We start from the raw sequence: 21,322 nt of genomic DNA on the forward strand, positions 1-21,322 counted from the left end.
CATCATCAAAGAGAGCAAGACATTTTCAATACTCTAGATTGGTCAATAATTTGTCAATGTGGACTAACCAATAGTTTAGATTTTTGAAAAATATGAAATAGACCAAATTGTGACTTATGAGGTTCTAACTCAGGTCTATCTACTATTCATTACATACAAACTCCACTAAAACTCAATTACCCCCCCCCCCCCTCCACACTGGTACAACTATTGCAGGATTTTGGGGATTTTTGACATGAGAGCAACCAAACTCGTCATTGTTGTCAAAATGATTCTTGTTCACATATACCAGGGGTGTCCAAAATTTTTTCTCCAAGAGCCCCATTTAAAAAATCTTAAGATGCAAGCCAGGGCCACTTATTTTTCCCTCCCTTTTTTTTTTTTTACTTCAATTTAACAAGCACAGCAAAATCAGTCAATCAAACAATTGTATTTTGTTTATATATTAGTGTTTCCTATATATACAGTATATATATATATATATATATATATATATATATATATATAATTGTGACTTGAACAGCTATCTCTTAGGCAGATAAAGATTAAAATAAGGCAAAAGGCAGTTTTAAAGTAGTTACTCTGGACCTTGACAGTTGACACAGAGCAGAAAGTGGAGGAAACCCTTTTTGCTTGTAAACATTTTTTATTCGCTGCAGTGTTATGAAGAGAAATTATGCTACTTGTTTAAATGTAAATACAAGTTATTCTACAGTATATAAAAGAAATGTATTATGTACCATTTTTTAGTATATACCGCTAGCCGCTTAAAAATGGATGGAAGGCCACAAATGGTCCCCGGGCCGTAGTTTGGACACCAGTGGCATAGCTAGTGATGGTGAACCCACTGTTATGTATAACAAGCCAGTAGTTGCTGATGTCAGCTAAACAAACACTCACATTAACAGTAACTGCTTGACCGTACCATTTGTGTGGATGTTCTTGAAACCGCTTTTCAAATGACAAATGTTTAGACAGCCATAATATTTTATGTAAGTGGGATTTTTTTTCCTCTACAAAACTCTCATCTCTAAAGTCTTTATACATTAATGAAATAACTCAAACTAAAATTGAAAAGAAAAAACATTTTCATTATTGAAATAAGAACAAAAAGACTATTAAAAAAATCAAAACAGAAATTGCACATTTCTAAAACTAACTATAATGAAAGCGAAAATGTCCTTCATTTTTTTCAGTAATATACAATACATGAGCCTGCAGGGCACATTTTATTTTATTTTATTTTTAGCCTTCTATGCAAAATCAGTGATCGACTGTAATGCCTCAATTTGCCCAATCAATCAGTGATGTCATTGATCGGCTCTTTTAAATAAGACATGACATATTATATTAAATTTCCAACAGCCTTTTTTGAAGAATATTTCTCTATGCATTTCAATTGACATCGATTATACATGTCAGTCGCAACCCCCCGCAAATGGAGTCAATTTAAAAGTTATTTTTTTAAATATATTGTTTCATCTTCTGATTGAATCGTGATCATTTATAATTTTTTTCAAACTTGTTGATGACTGATCAAAAAATCCTGATCGTGTAAAGCTTAGTAGTTCACCACGCAATTATTTTATTTTTTATTGTGCACTTGACAAATATTCCATACATTATATGTAAAAAAAAAAAAAAAAAAAAAACGAAATTTAAATGAGGTGTTTAAAAAAAATAAAAAGTAACAAGACTTCTCTAAAATGAATTAAAACTAAATGAATCAAAAATAAATAAATAAATAAAGTCGAAATGAAATAAAAACTAACTGTGATGAAAAAACCCCGTTTCACGCAGGTATTGTACAAATACACAAAAAGACAAACACAAAAAGAAATAAGAAAGCCAAGTCCAAATGGAACATCTATGAAAAGCATGGACAGATGTGATTATTAGAAAATCTTAGAATGAATGCAGATAAGGCAATTTACTGCTAAAACTCGCATTTAAAGAAGTAGGGGGGGAAAAAATCACACCCTAAGTCTTTCAACAACACACGGGAAGCAATTTCACAGTGCACCTGTGTCAGCATACACGCTGACGCGAAGAGTAAGCCTTCAATCAGAGCGTCAACTAAGCCGTTATGGACCAAAGTCAGAACTTAAGTCTTAGAGTTAGACAAAGAATGAACAGGAGAGCTCACCAAAAGAGAAGAGTCGTCAATGTGGATGGTGGAACCAAAAAACACAGATCTTCTTCACACTTGTTGCCAAACTACAAAGACTTCCAACAGTCAACATGTCTTCATTGAGTGAAGGAGGAAGGGAGCGAGCAAGAAGTGTTGAGAGATGGCAGACAGGAAATAGAGTGTGGGGGTGGGAGGCATGCAGATGATGGCGTTGATTGTGACACTTCTTGCTTTCGCTGTGAAATTTGATGAATCAGACGAGGCATCTGCACGCCGACAACTCGAGCTGCTTCCAGTCTCGACTTGTTCCCCGCTCTTTTCAAACGTCTCAGAGACTATTTTAGACGAGCTCACACTATGATGAGGGGTTAAAAAGACCAAAGTGAGCCGTTTAATAGACACACTTTCAAACATGCCGTCCAGTTGGGTTCAATTCAGCACAGTACAGTAAAGAAAGGTACAGTACAACCTCACTATCAGTGCCAATACCGATTAATGGTAGTCAAGGAGGCTGATAACCGATATTTGAAACCAATATTTACTATATTGGCATCAATATTTAAATAATTACAAACTCCAAATTTTTTATTTTTTGTCTTTAAGACATATATTTATTAAACATTTCAATTGCTCCCCCAAGCCACAATGGTGACTCAGAAATTTTGCTCAGGTGAACTGATTTGCCCCCGTACACGGGATACTTGATCGCGACGTGGGTTCGATTCACGGGGTGGACGCTGCCGTTTACACACTAACTACATGCTTTAGTTAAGTTTTATTGTAGCTATTTGCCCATTTGCACCGACGTCACGTGATCACGTGACTGCCCTATGACGGACGGCGGAAGGAAATGATTGTTGAATGGAAGTGGACGTGACCCGGAGCGACTTAGCGACTGTTATTTTACAAATTAAAAGTTATTATTGCCCATAGTGCCATGGAATCTATCACTTCAACCAAAGTTTCAACCTGTCAGTCGAAGTTGCACATTTAGTCGGGACTCATAGAGCGCGATATTTACTTTAGTTGGAGATCGCTAGTTTGAAAACAGCCCTTACCTTCTCCCGCCTGCTGATTTTACCAAGTTAATCAAATCGCCGACTTTACCGGAATTCACAGCGCACGACTTATATCATTATGTAGTCAATGCCGTCTCTTCTCCTTACACCGGACCAGCTGATTTAAAAGCGAGATGCTACGGTCACACCGGGGGACAATATACCTCGTAATGCAAAGGTAAAACTTGTTTGTCATGCTAACTGAGTTTTTTTTACACAGTTCGTTCTATATTGAAACGCTGTGATGATGTTATGTTACTATGTTTACTAGCATGGAACAAATGACTATCGTAGTGGCAAGCTATGCGCTAATTTCATGACAATGACTCCGGCTCCAGAGTGAAAAACTGTGTTGGAGCCTATCCCAGCTGGATTTGAGCAGTAGGCGGGGTACACCCTGAACTGGTTGTTTTTTGTTCATTGTTCAGTAAATATTGTAATTTTTTAACAATATATACTTTTTTTTGCCTCATGATAAATACATTTTACATTATTTCAGGCCACTCGTGTTACCAAACTGTTCTTAACAAGTCATGATCATTTTATTATTGTGAGCAAGTAGGCTACAAATGACAGATTTTTTAAATTCTCACATGTCACCGTTTCTAAAAGAGGATGTTTTTCTGGACCACTTAAAAAAATTTGGGAAAATTGAGAGTATATCCACTTCTCCAGGAACCACTGGCCCCTAAATTCCACTGAGCTGCAAACGTTGCCGAACGTTGAATTTGGCAATTATGAGGTTGCCATCTGTCAATCTGTCATTTTGCGACGTTTTTGCGACGTTTTAGCAACATTTGAGACAACGTGCGAATTATCGTGAAATTTGAAACAAATTGACCAACACAACGGATGAACATTATTATTTCTCGATTCCTTTTTACTAGAAGATGTAATTATTGGCCATTTTTGTCCAGTCTACGTCATCATTGTGATAGTCTATTCTGTTATGAAGGTGCGTATGGTATCGTCAAGTATTGCCATAATTTAGATAGCACTCTTTTCATATTCTTTCTTTGAGAAAAAAAAAAGAGATTTATTGCGGAACTAACTGTCAAACACAGCCAACCTGTGGTTGTTTATGCAACCAGTCCAATACGGTGGCATATAAATGAAAACGGTGACTGGTTGTGCCCAACATGAATGAGTATGTGTGCAAATGTGTTAATGATAGTCTGAAAATATTAGAATGAAACACACACACACAGTATTTTTTTAATTATTTTAGTCTAGTAGACACAAAAAAAAATCCATCTATCCATCCATTTTCTTAAGCGCTTGTCCTCACAAGGGCCGCGGGGGGCGCTGGAGCCTATCCCAGCTGGCTTCGGGCAGTAGGCGGGGTACACCCTGAACTGGTTGCCAACCAATCGGCGAAAAAATTTGTCACATTAAATATGTCCAAAAAACACGACTGATTGCCATAAAAATTTATGAGAACATGTGCAGACATGCCATTCATAGTTGAAGTAGTTTTCGACTAGGGGTGTTAAAAAAAATCGATTCGGCAATATATCGCGATATTACAGCACACAATTCTTAAATCGATTTGATATGCAGTGGAATCGATGTTTAAACAAAACGTCTTACTTAGGGTTAGGGTTCACACGTTAAGCATGGAAGAATGTTATATTAATGGAACAGTAAGCCTTAATATTTTAATTCAGTGCTGTTCAAACATGCAATGGATTGTTAAATACGGTGGCTCACAGTTATAAGCCTGAAGTTTCAGATAAATAAATACATTTTCATACAAATCTTACAGTGTACATGTACAAGTTTACTGATTAGTATTTTAGAAATTTGAGTTAAAAAAAAATCGCAATAATCAACTTATAGATTCGTATGGGGATTAATCGATATTGAATCAAATTGTGATATGGATGGAATCGCTACGTACTAGGCAATTCACACCCCTAATTTTGAAGTTTTTTCTCTCTCGAAGGAAGAATATGAAATCTGAGATGGTTAGAAATGCCGTCTAAATTATGCCAATACTTGACAACGCCATACGCACTTTTCTAGCAAAATAGACCAGGAAATAAGTCCAAAATGAAAATTTGTCAAAGCGATGTCGTGGACTGTACAAAAATCTAACACCGTATATGCTATGTCCTCATTTTGCCGATCGGCTTAAACCTTTTGCAGGGACTCAGATGCCATTGATATTTTCATGTTTATATAGCCTTCTGCCTGGGCTGCAACATCTTGTTGCAGGAATTTTCATTGGCTTGACTGTCCAGGGTGCCCCCGTGGTGGGCACACTGAGAACTTGTAAAACATCAAATACAAAGTCGAAAATATGTTCAATATGTCTCCAGACTCTCTAGATTTTTGTTTTTCATTTCCATGCTCCTCCAAACAGAGCACGCTCCACCTAAACACAAGCACACTCTCACCGTAATGCAAAGGTGGGCATCGAGGGCCGGAGACCTGCAGGTTTTGCATGTTGCCCTTCTCCAACACAGCTGATATATGACCAGCTCATCAGCAAGCTCTGCATAAACCTGATAACGATCCTGTTGATTGGAATCAGCTTGTGTTGGAAGTGAGAAACCTCCAAAACCTGCAGGACTGACTTTGTCCACCTCTGCCGTAGTGTTTGGGCGTCAAGAGTGAATTCCTGAATGGAAAGAACGTTGCCGATACGTCTTATGATAGATTACGACGGTATTACAAACAAATGCGCATTTTGGTGAACAAATTGATACGCAAGGACATTTTGAACATGTTCAAATACAAGACTTAACTAAAAGGTTCTGATTGGTGAGCTTATAGACTAAAAATGGTTGCAGCCTACATATAATATTAGAGTTCATGCATTTACACAGTACAGTTCCTGAACATCCACATGGAGAAGCCCATCTTTTGCCTAAAGGCGTTTTTGTTCCCAACCGTCTTACTGTCTCTAACCACATCCTTATCTAATTATTTCACCTCATTACAAGCACTTACAAGCCCCGCCCATGTTGAGTCACTCCATATAGCATCCTTGAAAACATGCTGTGTACTGTCTTGTGACATAATCCATCATACTTATGAGCCGTAAACTGAGATCACGGGAAAGCAATCATTTGATGCAAGTTTGGCTTCTGCATGTAACACTTTTTAAAGACATCAACGCTTTTGTGTAATTCACGCCATTGAAAGAGAGAAAATGATGTTTACCAGCATGTCCGTCATGTCGTGAGGGCGGCCGTTGGGACAGCGTGCGAGTCGTCAGCGATGTTAGCAGGCCGGGCGCATGCATGTCATCCCCCCTTTGGTCTCGAACCTCTTCTTTATGAATTCACACCCACGCACACCACACACAAAAAATGTAAGTAATGGAAATGGAAGTGTAAAATTATACAGAAATGAAAGTTACAAGAATATTAGTTGACGAACATGGCAGCCACAAAATGCACCAAAAAACACATGCACACAAAGGAAAGAAAGGGAAAAGTCAGTGTGAGCAATCTATACTTCATATTAATGTTTTACATGCATAAATGCAAACAAATTGACCACTGTTAATATTGTGTTCAAACAAAAGCAATTATACAGTCTAGGAGTAACTGTGACAACAAATGACGACACGTAGGCTATGCTTACTTCAGCTGATTTATTTATTTTTCTTTCTTTTTTGAGAGACTTCAACTATAATTTATATATTCCTTTTTATTCTCGTCATGTTTTTTTCTTCTCAGCAAACTTTATTTTAGTGTAATCCTTTTTTTGGAAAGTCTTGTGAGCTACACTGACGTCATGTGTTATGTCAGTTCGAACAGCAAAATTCTGAATCGTACAACTGCAGAATCAAAGAACGCTTTGTTGGGTAAGCACAGGCTAAATTGACATTGCCTCGGGGCATGTAAGTGTTGCATATTCAGGATACAAAAATAAGTTACAGGGGGAAAAAATACACAATCAGATTAAAGGTACACTTACTAAAATGTCATTAAAAAGGATGATATTTTTAATGTAGGGAGAAATACACAGTCCTCATCCGCTCTCATACTAGTTGGCCAAACAGCATTTCATGGATAACTAGTCAAAGTATAGCTCAATTCTACACCAAGATTTTATTGGCCAACAAGCATCGAATGGATATGACTGTTTTGAATCCATCGTCATTGGTAGCCCAACTTTATGAATTCCAGTCACAAATCACCCATAATTTACCGTATTTAAAGAGTAATTCAACGGGAAGGGGGTGTCGCCTTTAGGACCGTTAGGCTGCGAATGGGGAGAGGGTTGGGCGTGGTCTGGCCGTGATTGACAGCAGCAAGTCGCTAAGAAGGCATTTAAGGAGGCGTGTACGAGACTGAGCCTGTGGGTGGCGGGGGCGACGACGTCACGATCCAAAAGTGACGTAGTCTGTAACTTCTTGTGTAATAAGAGGACAAACAACCAAATTGTGTTTATCTCAGTGTTTAACCTTAAGATGGCGCCAAACACACAGTTTTTGCCCCCAAATTCAAGCTTTCAACAGGGACATGCACTAAAATGTCAAAATAATGACCAGGACATGTAGACAGCATTTGTAGACACCAGTTTATACAGTTAATCAGCAAAAAAATAAAAAATAAAAAATTTGATTTAGTGTTGAGTTACTCTCTAACTCTTTTACTGCCAAGGACGTTAAATGACGTTTAGTAAAAACCTACGGAGGGCCGTCAAGGACGTTAAAAGACGTTCTCCAATTTTTTTTTATTTTTGGGGGGGGAAACGGGTGGAGGAAAGCCTTGGCCAGCTGTGGTGAAAGTTTCAAGCAGATCTAGTTAGCCTAATGACTATTTTTGGCCCCTAGATGGCAGCGATGACTCTCTTTTGACAAGATTGGGTAGGCGACAGTAGAAGACGTGAGGCGGAGCTAGAGGGGACAATGGCTGGGCATGGGAAGCGAAAATGGCGACCGGTTGCAAGCAGCTCACGCTTGAGCATTTTTTTCAAAGACGAAAAGCATCGACCAGTGCTAAAGAGCACATTGATGACGACGATGATCATCATCGATGATGATGATGGTGACTCCGAGGTTGGAAGCGTTGACGTCGCAGTAGAAGACGTGAGGCGGAGCTAGATGGCTGAGGAAGCGAACAATGGCGACCGGTTGCAAGCAGCTCATCGACCAATGCTAAAGAGCACAGTGATGACGACGATGAAGATGATGGTGGCTCCGAGGTTGACGCCGAAGTTGGAAGTGTTGACGCCAAAGTTGGAAGCGTTGACGCCGAAGTTGGAAGCGTTGACGTGGCGGCTATGACCACGTCATAAAGCCTCACCGGCTAGCGATGCTAACACCGGAAAACGCGGAGCACAACCGAGCACGCTCAGGCGGACGCTCAGGCGGACGCTCAGGCGGACGCTCAGGCGGACGCTCAGGCGGACGCTCAGGCGGACGCTCAGGCGGACGCTCAGGCGGACGCTCAGGCGGACGCTCAGGCGGACGCTCAGGCGGACGCTCAGGCGGACGCTCAGGCGGACGCTCAGGCGGACGCTCAGGCGGACGACGACGAGTGCCCCGAGTCCAATGCATATTCATCGGAGGAGTGGGTACAGTCTGCTACTTGCTATTTCCCGGAAAAAAAGGCCGTCAAGAAAGTGTAACGTCTGCACGCGAAAGGGGCAATCGCAGTGAAACGAATCTGTTGTGCAAATCCTGCTCCGTCTCCTTGCACGCAGGGGAGAGTTACAAAAAGAAAAACTGTATTTGAAACATCCACATAATTGTAAATAGTACCACAGTTGCACACATTTGTAAATAGTTTGCGAAATTGTTTTGTCAAATTGTTACACTGTTGAATGGAAATAAACGTATTTTGCAATCTAAAAACAGTTTTTCATTGTTGGTGGTAAGTGTTTTACAGAAGTAAAGCACTATTTAGGTGTTTGTGGCATCATTCATGGACAAAAAGAAGTGTACAATTCACTAGAGTGCATGAAATAACATAGTTTCACAAAAAGCTTGTTTTCTCCGTTTTTTGTTTCAAAACAGAGCATTTCGGTGAAACTAACCATTTTCTATTGTTGATTACTGAAAAACGGAATAAGGTAGAAACAAACTTTTTTTTCTGATGAAAGATGAGAGTTCAATCTTTCATTTGGTAGTATGTGTGTTTCCATAGTCCAAACACAACATTTTCTGTGGACCTTGAAAGATCAGTCAAAATGCTTAAATCGGCTGGCACTGGCGGCATCCCGTTTCTGAAAACGTCTGGCAGTCAAAGAGTTAAATGACTTATTACCAATCTCATCTGCTAAACTTATTATTGGAAATAAGAAGAAAAAAAAGGTTTGTTTTGGTTTGTTTGCGCTGGACTCGCATATAACAGTCATCGTCTCAAAATTACAAACAACGTAATTGTGTGTGCGCGCGCGGGCAATTATGTGTGCATGTGTGTGTGAGTGAGACGGATAAAAAAAAATTCTGTACTGGAGTACAGTATTCTAAAAGTAATTCAAAGTAATCAAGTTGCATTCTTTAATACGGTACTTGGATTATGCTACTAACTAGTGGTACTTTTTTGTTTTTGTTTTAAACAGGTAACTTCCAAGCCTTCATGAGCTGTATCAAGAATTGTAGTCATTTTAGAAAGATAATACTTGCTCAGATAATGTGAAGTTTTGATTATCGGGGTCAGAGAGCTATGAATTTAAAAATCAATTTGTCATAGTGGTTGTAGTGCGTCGCTGTTTCTTATATTTTGGTGTAAATAACACAGTCAAAATATTGAGAGTAGGCCTACACAAGCAGTGTCATCTTTGGTGTGGCGATACCCGTCCCTTTGCTTGGAATTTGCCCTCAAGTGATTCCCTCAACTTCCATGCTGAGAGCATGAGACCAAGATTAGCGGAATGTTTGTCACTCATCAAGTCCATTAGTCGACACAAAGAAACAAACAATGCTGAGGCATCCAATTGTGGAAAATCTTGTGTGACGAATTGTAAGGGGGCGTCCCTGTCCTAAATCAAAGAAATGGCTGCCATGTTTGTTCAACATGTCAACAACTGCACCAGCTAAGAAAGAAACTAGTATAATCCTAGGCTAGCCTTGTTATCATTATTGTACTGCACAGATGCATAATCTAATGCAGTGGTGTCCAAACTCGGTCCTCGAGGGCCGGTAGTCCTGCAGGTTTTTGAGGTTTCCCTGCTCCAACGCACCTGTTCCAATCAACAAGGTCGTTATCATGCTTATGCAGAGCTTGCTGATGAGCTTCAGCTGTGTTGGAGGAGAGAAATATCCAAAACCTGCGGGACTACCGGCCCCCGAGGACCGAGTTTGGACACCACTGATCTAATGAGATGCATATGCATTGCTTACAATGTATTGTATACATGCTTCTTCCAAGGAGTTCTGACAATGGAATATTTGGGATATACCTCTATTACACAAGTCAGCTGTGTTTATACAGAATAGAAAACCGACTGTGTAACATTTCAACCGATGGAGGATATGTTAGTGAAGAAACGCCAACTATAAGTTTCTCACTAGTCATTTGGCATCACAGAATGACACAGTCAATAGCACTATAAAATCCACCCATCCATTTTCTGAACCGCTAATGCCTCTGAGAACTCCCCATTTCACCAGTAAAAAGCGAAGACCTCACATCTATTGTATTAAATATTGTAGATGTTGTGCTGTTTGAAATGAATATTTTAAAGAAATTAACTAAGCAAATCATGTACAGTATATGCAAACAGCAAAATACTGTATGTGAGCTTGCAACTGGGTGGACATTTGTGGTTATTGTTGACATTTTATGAGCACGCCAGTTAAATATGAATTTATAAAGCAGTAAATTGCATTATTTTAGTAATACCGACTCATACTGTGTTAACATTTAACTTTAGCACTTTTTAATCCACATTCACAAAACACATTGCTACAGTGTCTATTAGGGGTGTGAATTGCCTACTACCTGGCGATTCAATTCGTAGCACGATTCATAACTCACGATTCGATACCGATTAATTCCAATACGAATCTGTAAATTGATTATTGCGATTTTTTTTTTACTCAAATTTAGAAAATACTAATTAGTAAGCTTGTACATGTACACTGTAAGATTTGTATGAAAATGTATTTATTTATCTGAAAATTCAGGCTTATAAATGAGCCACTGCATTTAACAAACAGGTTGCAGTCTGTTTCATGTTTGAACAGCACTGAAATAAAATAATAAGGCTTAATGTTCCATTAATATAACATTCTTCCATGCTTAATGTGTGAATCCTAACCCTAAGTAAGACGTTTTGTTGAACATTCCCATAAAAAAATTATGTTTAAAAATCGATTCGGCCGCATATCGAATTGCGCGCTGTAATATCGCGATATATTGCCGAATCGATTTTTTCTAACACCCCAAGTGTCCATATTTATTTTTCTATATTTTTAAAGTGAGCAAACATTATAAGCACAAGCCACTAACTCATATTAGTCGTTCATACGGCTCCCAAATCATTACCAGGCAAAATTCCACTCTTCCCTCTACCATGCATAAAATAAGATAAAGATCAAGTTTAAATAGCAGCGAGAATAGTCACTAAATACATCAACAGTATTTCTAAGTTGGCAACACTGAGGAAACAGATCGTTTGCTTGCACTACTGACACGTACACATCAAAATAAAGCAGCACATTTTATTTTGACTTCATACAGACTGCAAGGGCCAGTCAGTCAGAGACGGGTTCTATTTGGTGATATTCACCCGAGAGGTGTCGATGGCTCATCTGTGCCTTTCAGACAGATCTTGACAAAGTGGGACAATAGCTTGTCTGTTTTGCGCGTTCACACAGATGTTACTGCTTCGAGCATTCATATAATTAGTAGCAAAAAGTTGTGTGGTCGCATCTGCCTGATCCTGGTGATGTTTCCTCTCTGTTATGCCTTTGATTCCATGACTTAAGCGGCAAATTTGCTGGTGAACTTCAACGCACACATCCCGCATCGGCACGGAAGGATAGCAAGCCGAGAAAATGCAGTGATCAACCAAATCGTGAAGCTTTGACTTAACAGCCCAAAAAAAAACTCAGGAATTCTATTCGTGTTTGACGTGGGAAAAGATTGCCTCTCTGGATTTATAACTGCCAAATAGTAGCCATAGCTGCTGCCGCCATGCAAATATAAACGCACAGTAAGTCAGAATAGGACAGACACAAGGAATGCAAAAGCGAAGTGGAAAAAGGCAGAGACAGATGTAGCAAGAGGCGGAAGGAAGGGTCGACGACAACTTGAGAAAAAGGGGAAGCAGTGAGCGGCTGGCACAATGAAGAAAGATTCAGAGACAGGAAGTGCGTACCAAGAGGTAGAGGGAAACAAAAAAAACTTGGATTAGTCTGAGTGCTGCTTCCGATTAGTTCACAATCATGGTGATGGATCTGAATTGTCTGATCATTTTGGTATCTATATCTCAAACATTGAAACACGACCCTGAATGGTAACAGCAGCGTTAGCATTGATGCTAGCAATACAACAAGAAATGGCGATTATGCGAGTAAGCTCATTGGTTGGTCCATTCATATACAAGTCTGTGCAACTCCCAACTAAGTGACCAACTACGTAGCCTTGCAATTAAGATTTCATCAGTATATTATACAGATGCTGGTCTGGCACAATGTAGATAAAGATGCAATTTATCACAATATCAACATTTTCCTTCCATGCTGAGTGTTTTGGTTGGTCCACCGATCTCATAGACTTGCCCACATAACTGTCGTTAGGAATGTGTGTAGTAATACTTGGCTATATACATGAACTGATTGTTAAGAATTTTGTTGATCGTTTGGAATTGATTGTTGATTAACTGTGTCTTGAAGGAATCGATGCATTGATTGATTGGATTTATTGCACTGTTTGGCTGCAACTGACGGAGCACTGATGATTCTCTTTCACCGTCAAGAAGGATATGATATAGTTTTATAGTATAGTTTTAGTTTTTTTTTCTTTTTTTAATTGCTGAATGATTTTTTTTTAAAGGGACTCATTATTATTATTATTTTATTAAAAAATCATTTAAGAAATAAGCTTAAAAATGCTAAATTTTTCATTTTCATTTTCATTTTTGGCTCAGATTCAAAAAATAACAAAGAAAGAAAAAAAAGAACATTGAACAGGAATGAGTTTGAATGTAATATTTTATTTTGTTGGGTTTCCATTACCAGGAAGTTTGGTAACAATCATCAGTAAAAATCAGTCACGACCACGCCCACTATCCATCAAGTGACCCATCAGCGATATAAACTTGGAGAATTATGTGCTGGTTAAAGGAACAAGGCATCTGACTCTTATGGAAGAAGAAATGACAATCGTTGTCACTGCTATTTGACAGTCTTATCGCATGGTTCTTTTTAACGCATTGATGTCACGACAGATATATTCAATACCAGAACTCAAAAGTTGATTTTCAAATTAAAATATCAATCCTTTTGATATTCAGTCATTTGCGGTAATAGGCAGTATGTTATTGACAGGAAGACAACGAAAGAAACTTAACTATTGGGATCTTGTCTAAATGTCACACTGGGAACTCCTTTTCTCCAGCTTGTGTAAGTACAGTATGTCATGCGTAAATGGATCAGAACGCTGGTCCGTAAGTCAGTCACCCACTAAAGAATGACAGAGCATAAACTGAGTCATGTGTGGAGCTATTTCAGGCAAGATGCACTTTGTGGTGTTTGTAAGGAGCAACACAGCAAGCCTTGTGAAAAGCTTAAGGTTAGGCTACCACACAGGACATGAGGCATTCATCAAGAGGCGGACAGAAGAGGAGCGCCCAATGTCAGGTGCTAATGCGAGGGCAAAAAAATATGTCACAGGTGGAGTTCTTCAGTAAGCAGGTACAGAGGGAACAAAATGTGAAACTTTTATGCGTGGTGCTAAAGTATTGTTGCTGTTGTTCAAATGAATGAATACATTTGTGAAATAACTCATGAAGTAAATGTATGCATCAACAAACGGCTGCATGAGTTTACTAAAAGGCTGATGCACACTGACCGATGCAGCGGAACCCGAAGGAACTCTCCTGCAGTGTGTGGGGTTCAGAAGCTGCTTTTCATTAGTGGCTGAGACTCGGCCACTAGTTTTGTGGTGATTTAAAATTTGAACCGCAGTTGCACAATGTGAAGACGATGCAGCAGATTACAGCCAATTTAAATGCATAAAAGCTTTCACAAATGCTAAAAATGCATTTTTGGAATGTAAGCAAGCAAGCCTGTGCCAGACCATAAAAACTAAGGGTGTGCCAAAAAATCGATTCTCATAAGAATTGCGATTCTCATTTAGTACGAATCAGAATCGATTTTAAATCTCCCAAAATCGATTTTATTTAAATTATTTTATACTGTCTTGCCTTTGTCTGTGTGTGCCTTTATTTGGAGCGCTGTTCATGTTGTACCCGGTTTGGCCACTGAGGGGCAGTGTGGTTTCAGGCGGTCTAATACACTGTTAAGTTGTAGCCACATCAGAGAGTAGAAGGAAAAAGTCACGATCAAGTTATTCCAATAAAAGTTTTTTTTTTTTCAGCGTGGAGACGTTCTTTTGAGTGATAAAAATTTAGCGAGTAGCGCGCTAATTAGCATTAGCGAGTCAGACTGGAGTAGATCATTACAATTCCTCGCACATCTACAGATTGAAGCAAAAATCATTGTCAATTAAATCATCAACACACACACACACACACACACCACTTTTTGGTCTTTCTTATTATTATGATGCATGATAAAATGTTGTTCATGTTGCATCATAAAAAGTTAAAACTTTTTTTTAATTGAATGCCTTGAATGTTTTTGATACAAGAAATGCTAAGTTTAAGTTTAAATTTATATTTGTTTGAAATAATCCTACTAAAAATGTTTTTAGACAGGAAAATATTAATTTATTGATAATATAAGAAATAAAAACTTGATTATATAAAAAAAGAATATTATATGTTATTAAGTGAAGTACATTTTACTGAGATGGGGCGGTTTTACCAGTGATTTAATTTTATTCTTTTACCACAAACCTTTTTATTTTCCAATTCAAAATGGATTTATAACAACGTAGTTGATGTGGTCCTATGCCAAAAGACATCGCAAAAGCCATGTTGCAATTGGTTCTATGTACAAAAATAAAAGCCACAGCTGTGAGCTTCAGTGTCAGTTTATACATAAACATGCCATCAACCACCAGCAAGGTTACTATAAAGTCACAAACTACACTTAATCACTACTACTACCAGACAAGCGGTAGGAATCGGATGGATGGATAACTGAATTGTTTGCTTTTGTTTGAAAGAACCAGAAAGTAGCCGTGACAAAAAAAAAAGTTATTATTCTCTCTGTGCATAGAAAAGCATTTTTACAATTTTAATTTTGTGTTGCTTTTTTTTGCACTTTTCTCTTGGATTTATAACAGGCCATAAACGGTAACTAAATGGTAGTAGTGTTATCTGGTTTGTACTGTAACACACAAATATCTGCAGCAAATGTATGATGTACTTAATACCTTTTCAATCAACTGTGATGGCAAGATGAGATTGGATTGTCTGTCTGAACCCAATCATGGGAAACACTAGTGTTTTTTTAGACTTTGTGTAAATTGAAAAACATAATTAATAGAATGATTATACTCTGGGAATGTACCCGTTCATCATATTTCTTCATCATCCATGCCCTTTAGTGAGTAGAAGACTTCTAACTTACCGGTACTCGAAAGTTATGTTTACATTACTGTTTGTCTACTACGAGAGCAAAAACAAGGTGTTACTACAACGTCAATCATTATAATTTCCAATAATATAAAAAAAACACACACACAAGAAACGGAGCTTACAGTCACTATATTTCAGATAAGTGAATTAATTTGAAATTAAATAGGGAGCTATGCCAACTATTTTACTCTAATGCACTGAGAGGTGTCAAGCGTGTCACTGTATTTATAGCCAGCCGCAAAGCCAAACTGATTAAACGTAATGCGATGCTCTATGGCAAGACTAGTCAGCTTTGTTTAAGATCATTCACGTTTTGCCATGTTCTGTTCCCTGGTCCAATTTACTAACTAAAAAGAGAACGTGTCAGCTCTTTTGCAAATGCTGATGCTAGGGTGGTTGAGCTGTCTCACAAAGTACCAACTCGAACTGAAGGAACCTTCGAAAATAGCTAAGGTTTATTAGTTTAAGACATTCTTCTTAGCATAAGAAGACCGGTTGGATATTTTTAGTGGGGAATGTTCAAATTTCAGAGCAGCTTATTCAGAAAATGAATCAACTGGGTCTGGGCAGTAAACAAATCATGAGGCTCCAAGCTAAATGTCACATTCAATTAGACAAGTCCAGTGTACAAAAATGAATTAATGATTTTTTTACAGAAATGAGCAAGTGAAAACATCAAAGCAGTCTGGTGACAGCCACACCAACGATGTTGATAAATACTAAGAACTTGGTACCAAAGTTAGCATCAACCTCAACAACAGCCTGGGAATCCTCACTCCATCTCCATCCTCACTCACGTTACACCACTCTGTGTTGTAGCTGTAGTTTATATTTGACTTGAACTCATTCACTGCCAATGACAGCTATAGACGTCAAAATTAATTTGAACTATTTTTATTAGTTTAACTTTTTTTTTCCATTTTTGTTAACAAGAGTATGAAAACCTAGATTTTTTTTGTACATTTAGAACAGATATAAAATTTGCGATTAATCGTGAGATAACTAGTGAAGTCATGTGATTAATTATGATAAAAAAATTTAATCGCCTGATGCCCCTAATTTATAATAATCTTTTCTTTAAAAAAAAAAATGTATTTTTTTTTTTTAAGAAAAAAATATTTAAAAATTAGGGACACCGGCCGATTACAATTTTTAAACGTAATTAATCGCATGACTTCATTAGTTAACTCCCGATTAAAAATTTTAAAATTTTAAATTAAAAATAAATAAATAAATCAAAATTTAAGAAAAAAATATTAAAAATTAGGAGCGTCGAGCGATTACAATTTTTAAACGTAATTAATCGCATGACTTCACTAGATAACTCACGATTAATCACAAATTTCATATCTGTTCTAATACAACAACAAAAAACTCGGTTTGCATACTTTTGGTAACAAAAGTGGGAACAAATGTAAAACTAATAGAAATAGTTCAAATTAATTTTTGACGTCTATAGCCATCAATGGCAGTGAATGAGTTAACACATCACAAGCACGAGGTACTCAAAAGCAGATATATATATATATATAATATATGTATATATATAATGTTTACATATTTACAAAATTATTATACCTCACCCTCTGACAGAGTATACTCAATGCTCTTTTTTTTTTTCTCCCAGTATGTTTGACATTTTGGCATCCGAACTGCAGTGAAATTCATGACATTGCTCAGAGACCAGTGGCGACGACAACATAACCTTGTTGACACAAATGTCAGATTTGTCTGTCCCTTCTAAAACAAAGTGTTATTTCGATTGGGAGCATCTCTTTTCTCGGTCAATCCCAAGGACCAACAGGTGTTTGGGTTTGTACTGTTTTCTTTTTGTCTATTCCCTCTGAAACCACACTCAGTATTATCAGGTGTTAACTGCCTTCTTGTCCTTTGCTATTGCTGTTTGTTATTGTTATCGTTCTTCTCTCTGTCCCTCCCAACCACGTCCTGTGACATTCCAAATAAACTCTAACGCTACAGCATGGAGAGTATGCCAGACTGGTCTGTCATACAACAAAACTGTTGTCACAATAAGGCAAACCGTACAGACCACCTGTACTGCTGCATGAGCAAGTTGCCGAACAGCAGTGGTAAAAAAAACAAGCCATTACTCAACATAGCAAGTTTTGACGCAGTTGAACTCAGGCTGCTTGTTTTGAAACTTAAGAAACTGGGTTCCAAGTTGTTGGTACTGTGAAGAAAAACTTATTTAAAGATAGGTTAGTAGGATAGTAACTAACTGAGATTCTGAAGGTCTGCTAATTGATTAATTGATTTAAGCGATTCAAATGAGTTTAGAAGTCTGGATGATTTCTATTTTTATGTTTTTGTTTTTTTACTGGCTTACATAGTTCAAAGTGCATCCTCACGTATGTGCATTGTTTATAATATAACAATATGGCTGCAATCAGAGAGGAGCTAGTTTTCAAAAGCAGTAAGTGTTGCCAAGTTAGTGTCTTTACTGATCCTTCTTGCAACAATTTTTCAAATAACAAATAGTGACTTTAATTCCCATTAAGAAACATACAATATGAGAGGAATCAATTTTACATTTACATTTGTTTTACATTTACATTTTTCCGTTTTTGTTATGACAAGAAAAGAGCCCAGCGGAAGTGGCAGTCCCAGATGGGATTTATCAGCAAGTTGGAAACTTTTTTACTAAGTTGCAAGTGTAAGTATTTATTTTAGCTAAACAATGGCCCATTTTATTGTGTGAAATTGTTGGACACTCAAAATTTGAATTTATAAGTAAGCATCTTGTTTACATGCATGTATTGACAAAGAGCACTTCTTTCCTAGAAGAAGCACTAAAGAATACAATAACTGTAATACGATATAATTTATATACAGTAAAAAAAAAAAATATATATATATATACTGTATATATATATATATTTTTTTTTAACCAGTAATATTCTGTAATCTTTTTTTACAGTAATTTAGTGAGATTTTACAATAATTAGCAGGCAACTTTTTTGCCAGTTATTTACTGTAAATTCTGCAGTCAATTCTTTACAATGTTGTTTCAAAAAATGTATACAGAAAAAAAACATTATTTCTGTGGAAGCTGAAGTTAATTCTATGGAAAAAAAAACAATGGCAAAAATGTTTTAAAGCTGGTTTGCTATAAGGAGAAACAAAGCAAATATATGATACCATTGACTTTCACTTTTTCTATAAGGGAAGGGGGCCAAAACAATTATCGAAATTTGTGTTTTTGTAGAGCACAGATATACAGTATATATAGGGCTCTATATTCATAGCACAGCTGCGGTCTAACATAAAGCTTGGCACATTTTGATTTTCGTGCCTGTGCGAGCTTTGTTTAGAATGTTAGGGAATTTGGCAAACGCTACGCTGGGCATTCACTGAAGCGAGGGTGTTTTTCTTTACAAGGCCCTGGCACACCTGACAATTTGGTGACTGAAAGTAGACTAAACTTCAGCCCGGCTTGAACTAGATTTTGACACAGTTGGTGTAATGCGATTTTGGTGAATTTCATCTAAGTGTACATTTTGAGTTCCATGGATATGTATGGTGGATCTCATTGGATTTCATTCATAAATAAAGTATGACAACAGCTTGCATCAAACCCTTTATCATTGTACAGTAGAAATCAATTAATTGAACACATTACGACTGTTATCATTATGGATGGGTGAGTACCAGGTATCGGTCTCGGGCTATAACAGCCTTATTTCAATGTATTGGGTACTCACCACAGCAAATGATGCCTGTCACCCACAAAAAGGTGTCTTCTTATGGCTGTTTTACTCTCATAAACTAAATGAGATGTAGGGCTGACAGAGCATTTTTCTTAGTGAAATATATCCCTATCATTCATTTGCCCATTAAGATGCATTTTCTGTAACTATATATGTTTATAAGATTTATATACATGAATAAATAAATAATACATAGGCCTAAATAACACATATATAAATTAATTAATACATTTCATAATTGTTTAATTCATTTTCAAGCCATGGGTGGGGGGGGGGGGGGGGTACTTCATGGTGAACAAAAGTTTGATAGCTACTGCACTAGTTAGTTGGTGGTAGGTACCTGTGCAGTAATGTTCTTCCTGTACACATCTGTCAGAATCAGGTGTCGCAATGACAGCAAAGACGTCACAGATTCCAAATAAAGTTTTGCACAAGATTGAGAAATCCTTCACGCTAGTTTGACTGGAACATCTGCACAAACGTGACCAGAACGCCAATTAACTAGCGTGACAACTTAAAAATAAGTATTTCTCTTATGTGTGTTGTCCTTCCAGGCAACATCGACATTTTCAATCAATGACAACACCTGAAGAAGGACTAGAAAAAGTCCACAAAGGCTAGCCTGTTTCGCCATTGCTCCCGCCTTCCTCGAAAGGTATCAAGGAAGCAAAAGTGGGCAGGCAATGACTTGAACGCGACCTTTTCGTCCACGCGCCACACGCCGCAGCATTATTATAAGAAACCACTGCCCCCCCTCCCCGGCCGGGAGCCCGTTCCGGCCCCCACCACGCGCTCGTGCCTGCCCTCCCCGCACCGCTCGCTCGCTCGCTCCGCAGCCGAGCCGATCACATACTTACAATCTTGGCATTGAGGAGGTCCGGAGGGCGGCATCCGCGGCGTGTTCGGAAGCACATCCGCCTTTTTCTTCTTCTCTTCCGCAGCGCGGGTTGACTTTTATTCCTTTCCCTTTTGCTTTATATCTTTCTGCAAATATGTCAGATGCCGCGGCGGAACAGGAGGAAGGAGTCCTCCTTTTTCTCGCTACTGGTTCTCCTCCTGCTCGGGTTTTTCCCAACCGGAGAAAGAAGACAGTGTGCGCGTGTGCGCGCGTGTGTGCCCGCGTGTGTGACTAGAGAGAGAGAGAGAGAGCGAGCGAGCAAGAGAGAGAGAGAGAGAATGATTCGTGCGCATGCGCAGACTTTCACGTCTCGTTCCTTCAAGCAGAAGTTGGATCAACTTCTTACGCACTATACATCTTACTGTATGTATTTTTAAATGAACGTTTATGTCGGACTTTAGAACAATAAACTAAGTAACTGTGCGATAATCAATGTTATCAACCAGCTGAACAAAATTATCCTGTCATGTGGAATCAATTGTTAATGTAGTTATTATAGCTTGATGATGATGATTATGATGATGATGATGATAATAACAATAATAATAATATTGTATTGTAAAAAAATAGTAATAAAGTAAATTGTCTATCTATCTATCTATCTATCTATCTATCTATCTATCTATCTATCTATCTATCTATCTATCTATCTATCTATCTATCTATCTATCTATCCAGAGACAAGGAATTAACAGCAGAAAGAAACACATTCAATGTCCAAATGTGTTTGACGTGACTCATGTTTGTCTGAGATGTTCCAATGAGTGACATCATGTGATGTCACATGTAGAGATGAGATGTTCATCTTTATTTTGCTATATCAATTCAC

General features: G+C 37.9%; 1 protein-coding gene across 5 annotated transcripts in view; it reads right to left on the bottom strand.

Moving 5' to 3' along the window:
• The window catches only part of rgs19 (regulator of G protein signaling 19), a 40,067-nt gene extending 19,350 nt beyond the window's left edge, over positions 1-20,717 (bottom strand). For 2 of the 5 annotated variants that reach the window (XM_077542290.1, XM_077542281.1), the window contains exon 1: positions 20,453-20,717. In XM_077542290.1, coding sequence (XP_077398416.1) covers positions 20,453-20,509 — 57 coding nt within the window. In that variant the 5' untranslated portion in view covers positions 20,510-20,717. Of the gene's footprint in view, positions 1-2,146; positions 2,487-6,357; positions 6,638-20,452 lie in introns of those variants that run through there. The other 3 variants (XM_077542308.1, XM_077542298.1, XM_077542315.1) reach the window with 3 other exon arrangements.
• Between the last annotated feature and the right edge of the window lie 605 nt (positions 20,718-21,322).

This window comes from Vanacampus margaritifer, chromosome 1 (genome assembly GCF_051991255.1).
Source record: "Vanacampus margaritifer isolate UIUO_Vmar chromosome 1, RoL_Vmar_1.0, whole genome shotgun sequence".
NCBI lineage: Eukaryota > Metazoa > Chordata > Actinopteri > Syngnathiformes > Syngnathidae > Vanacampus > Vanacampus margaritifer.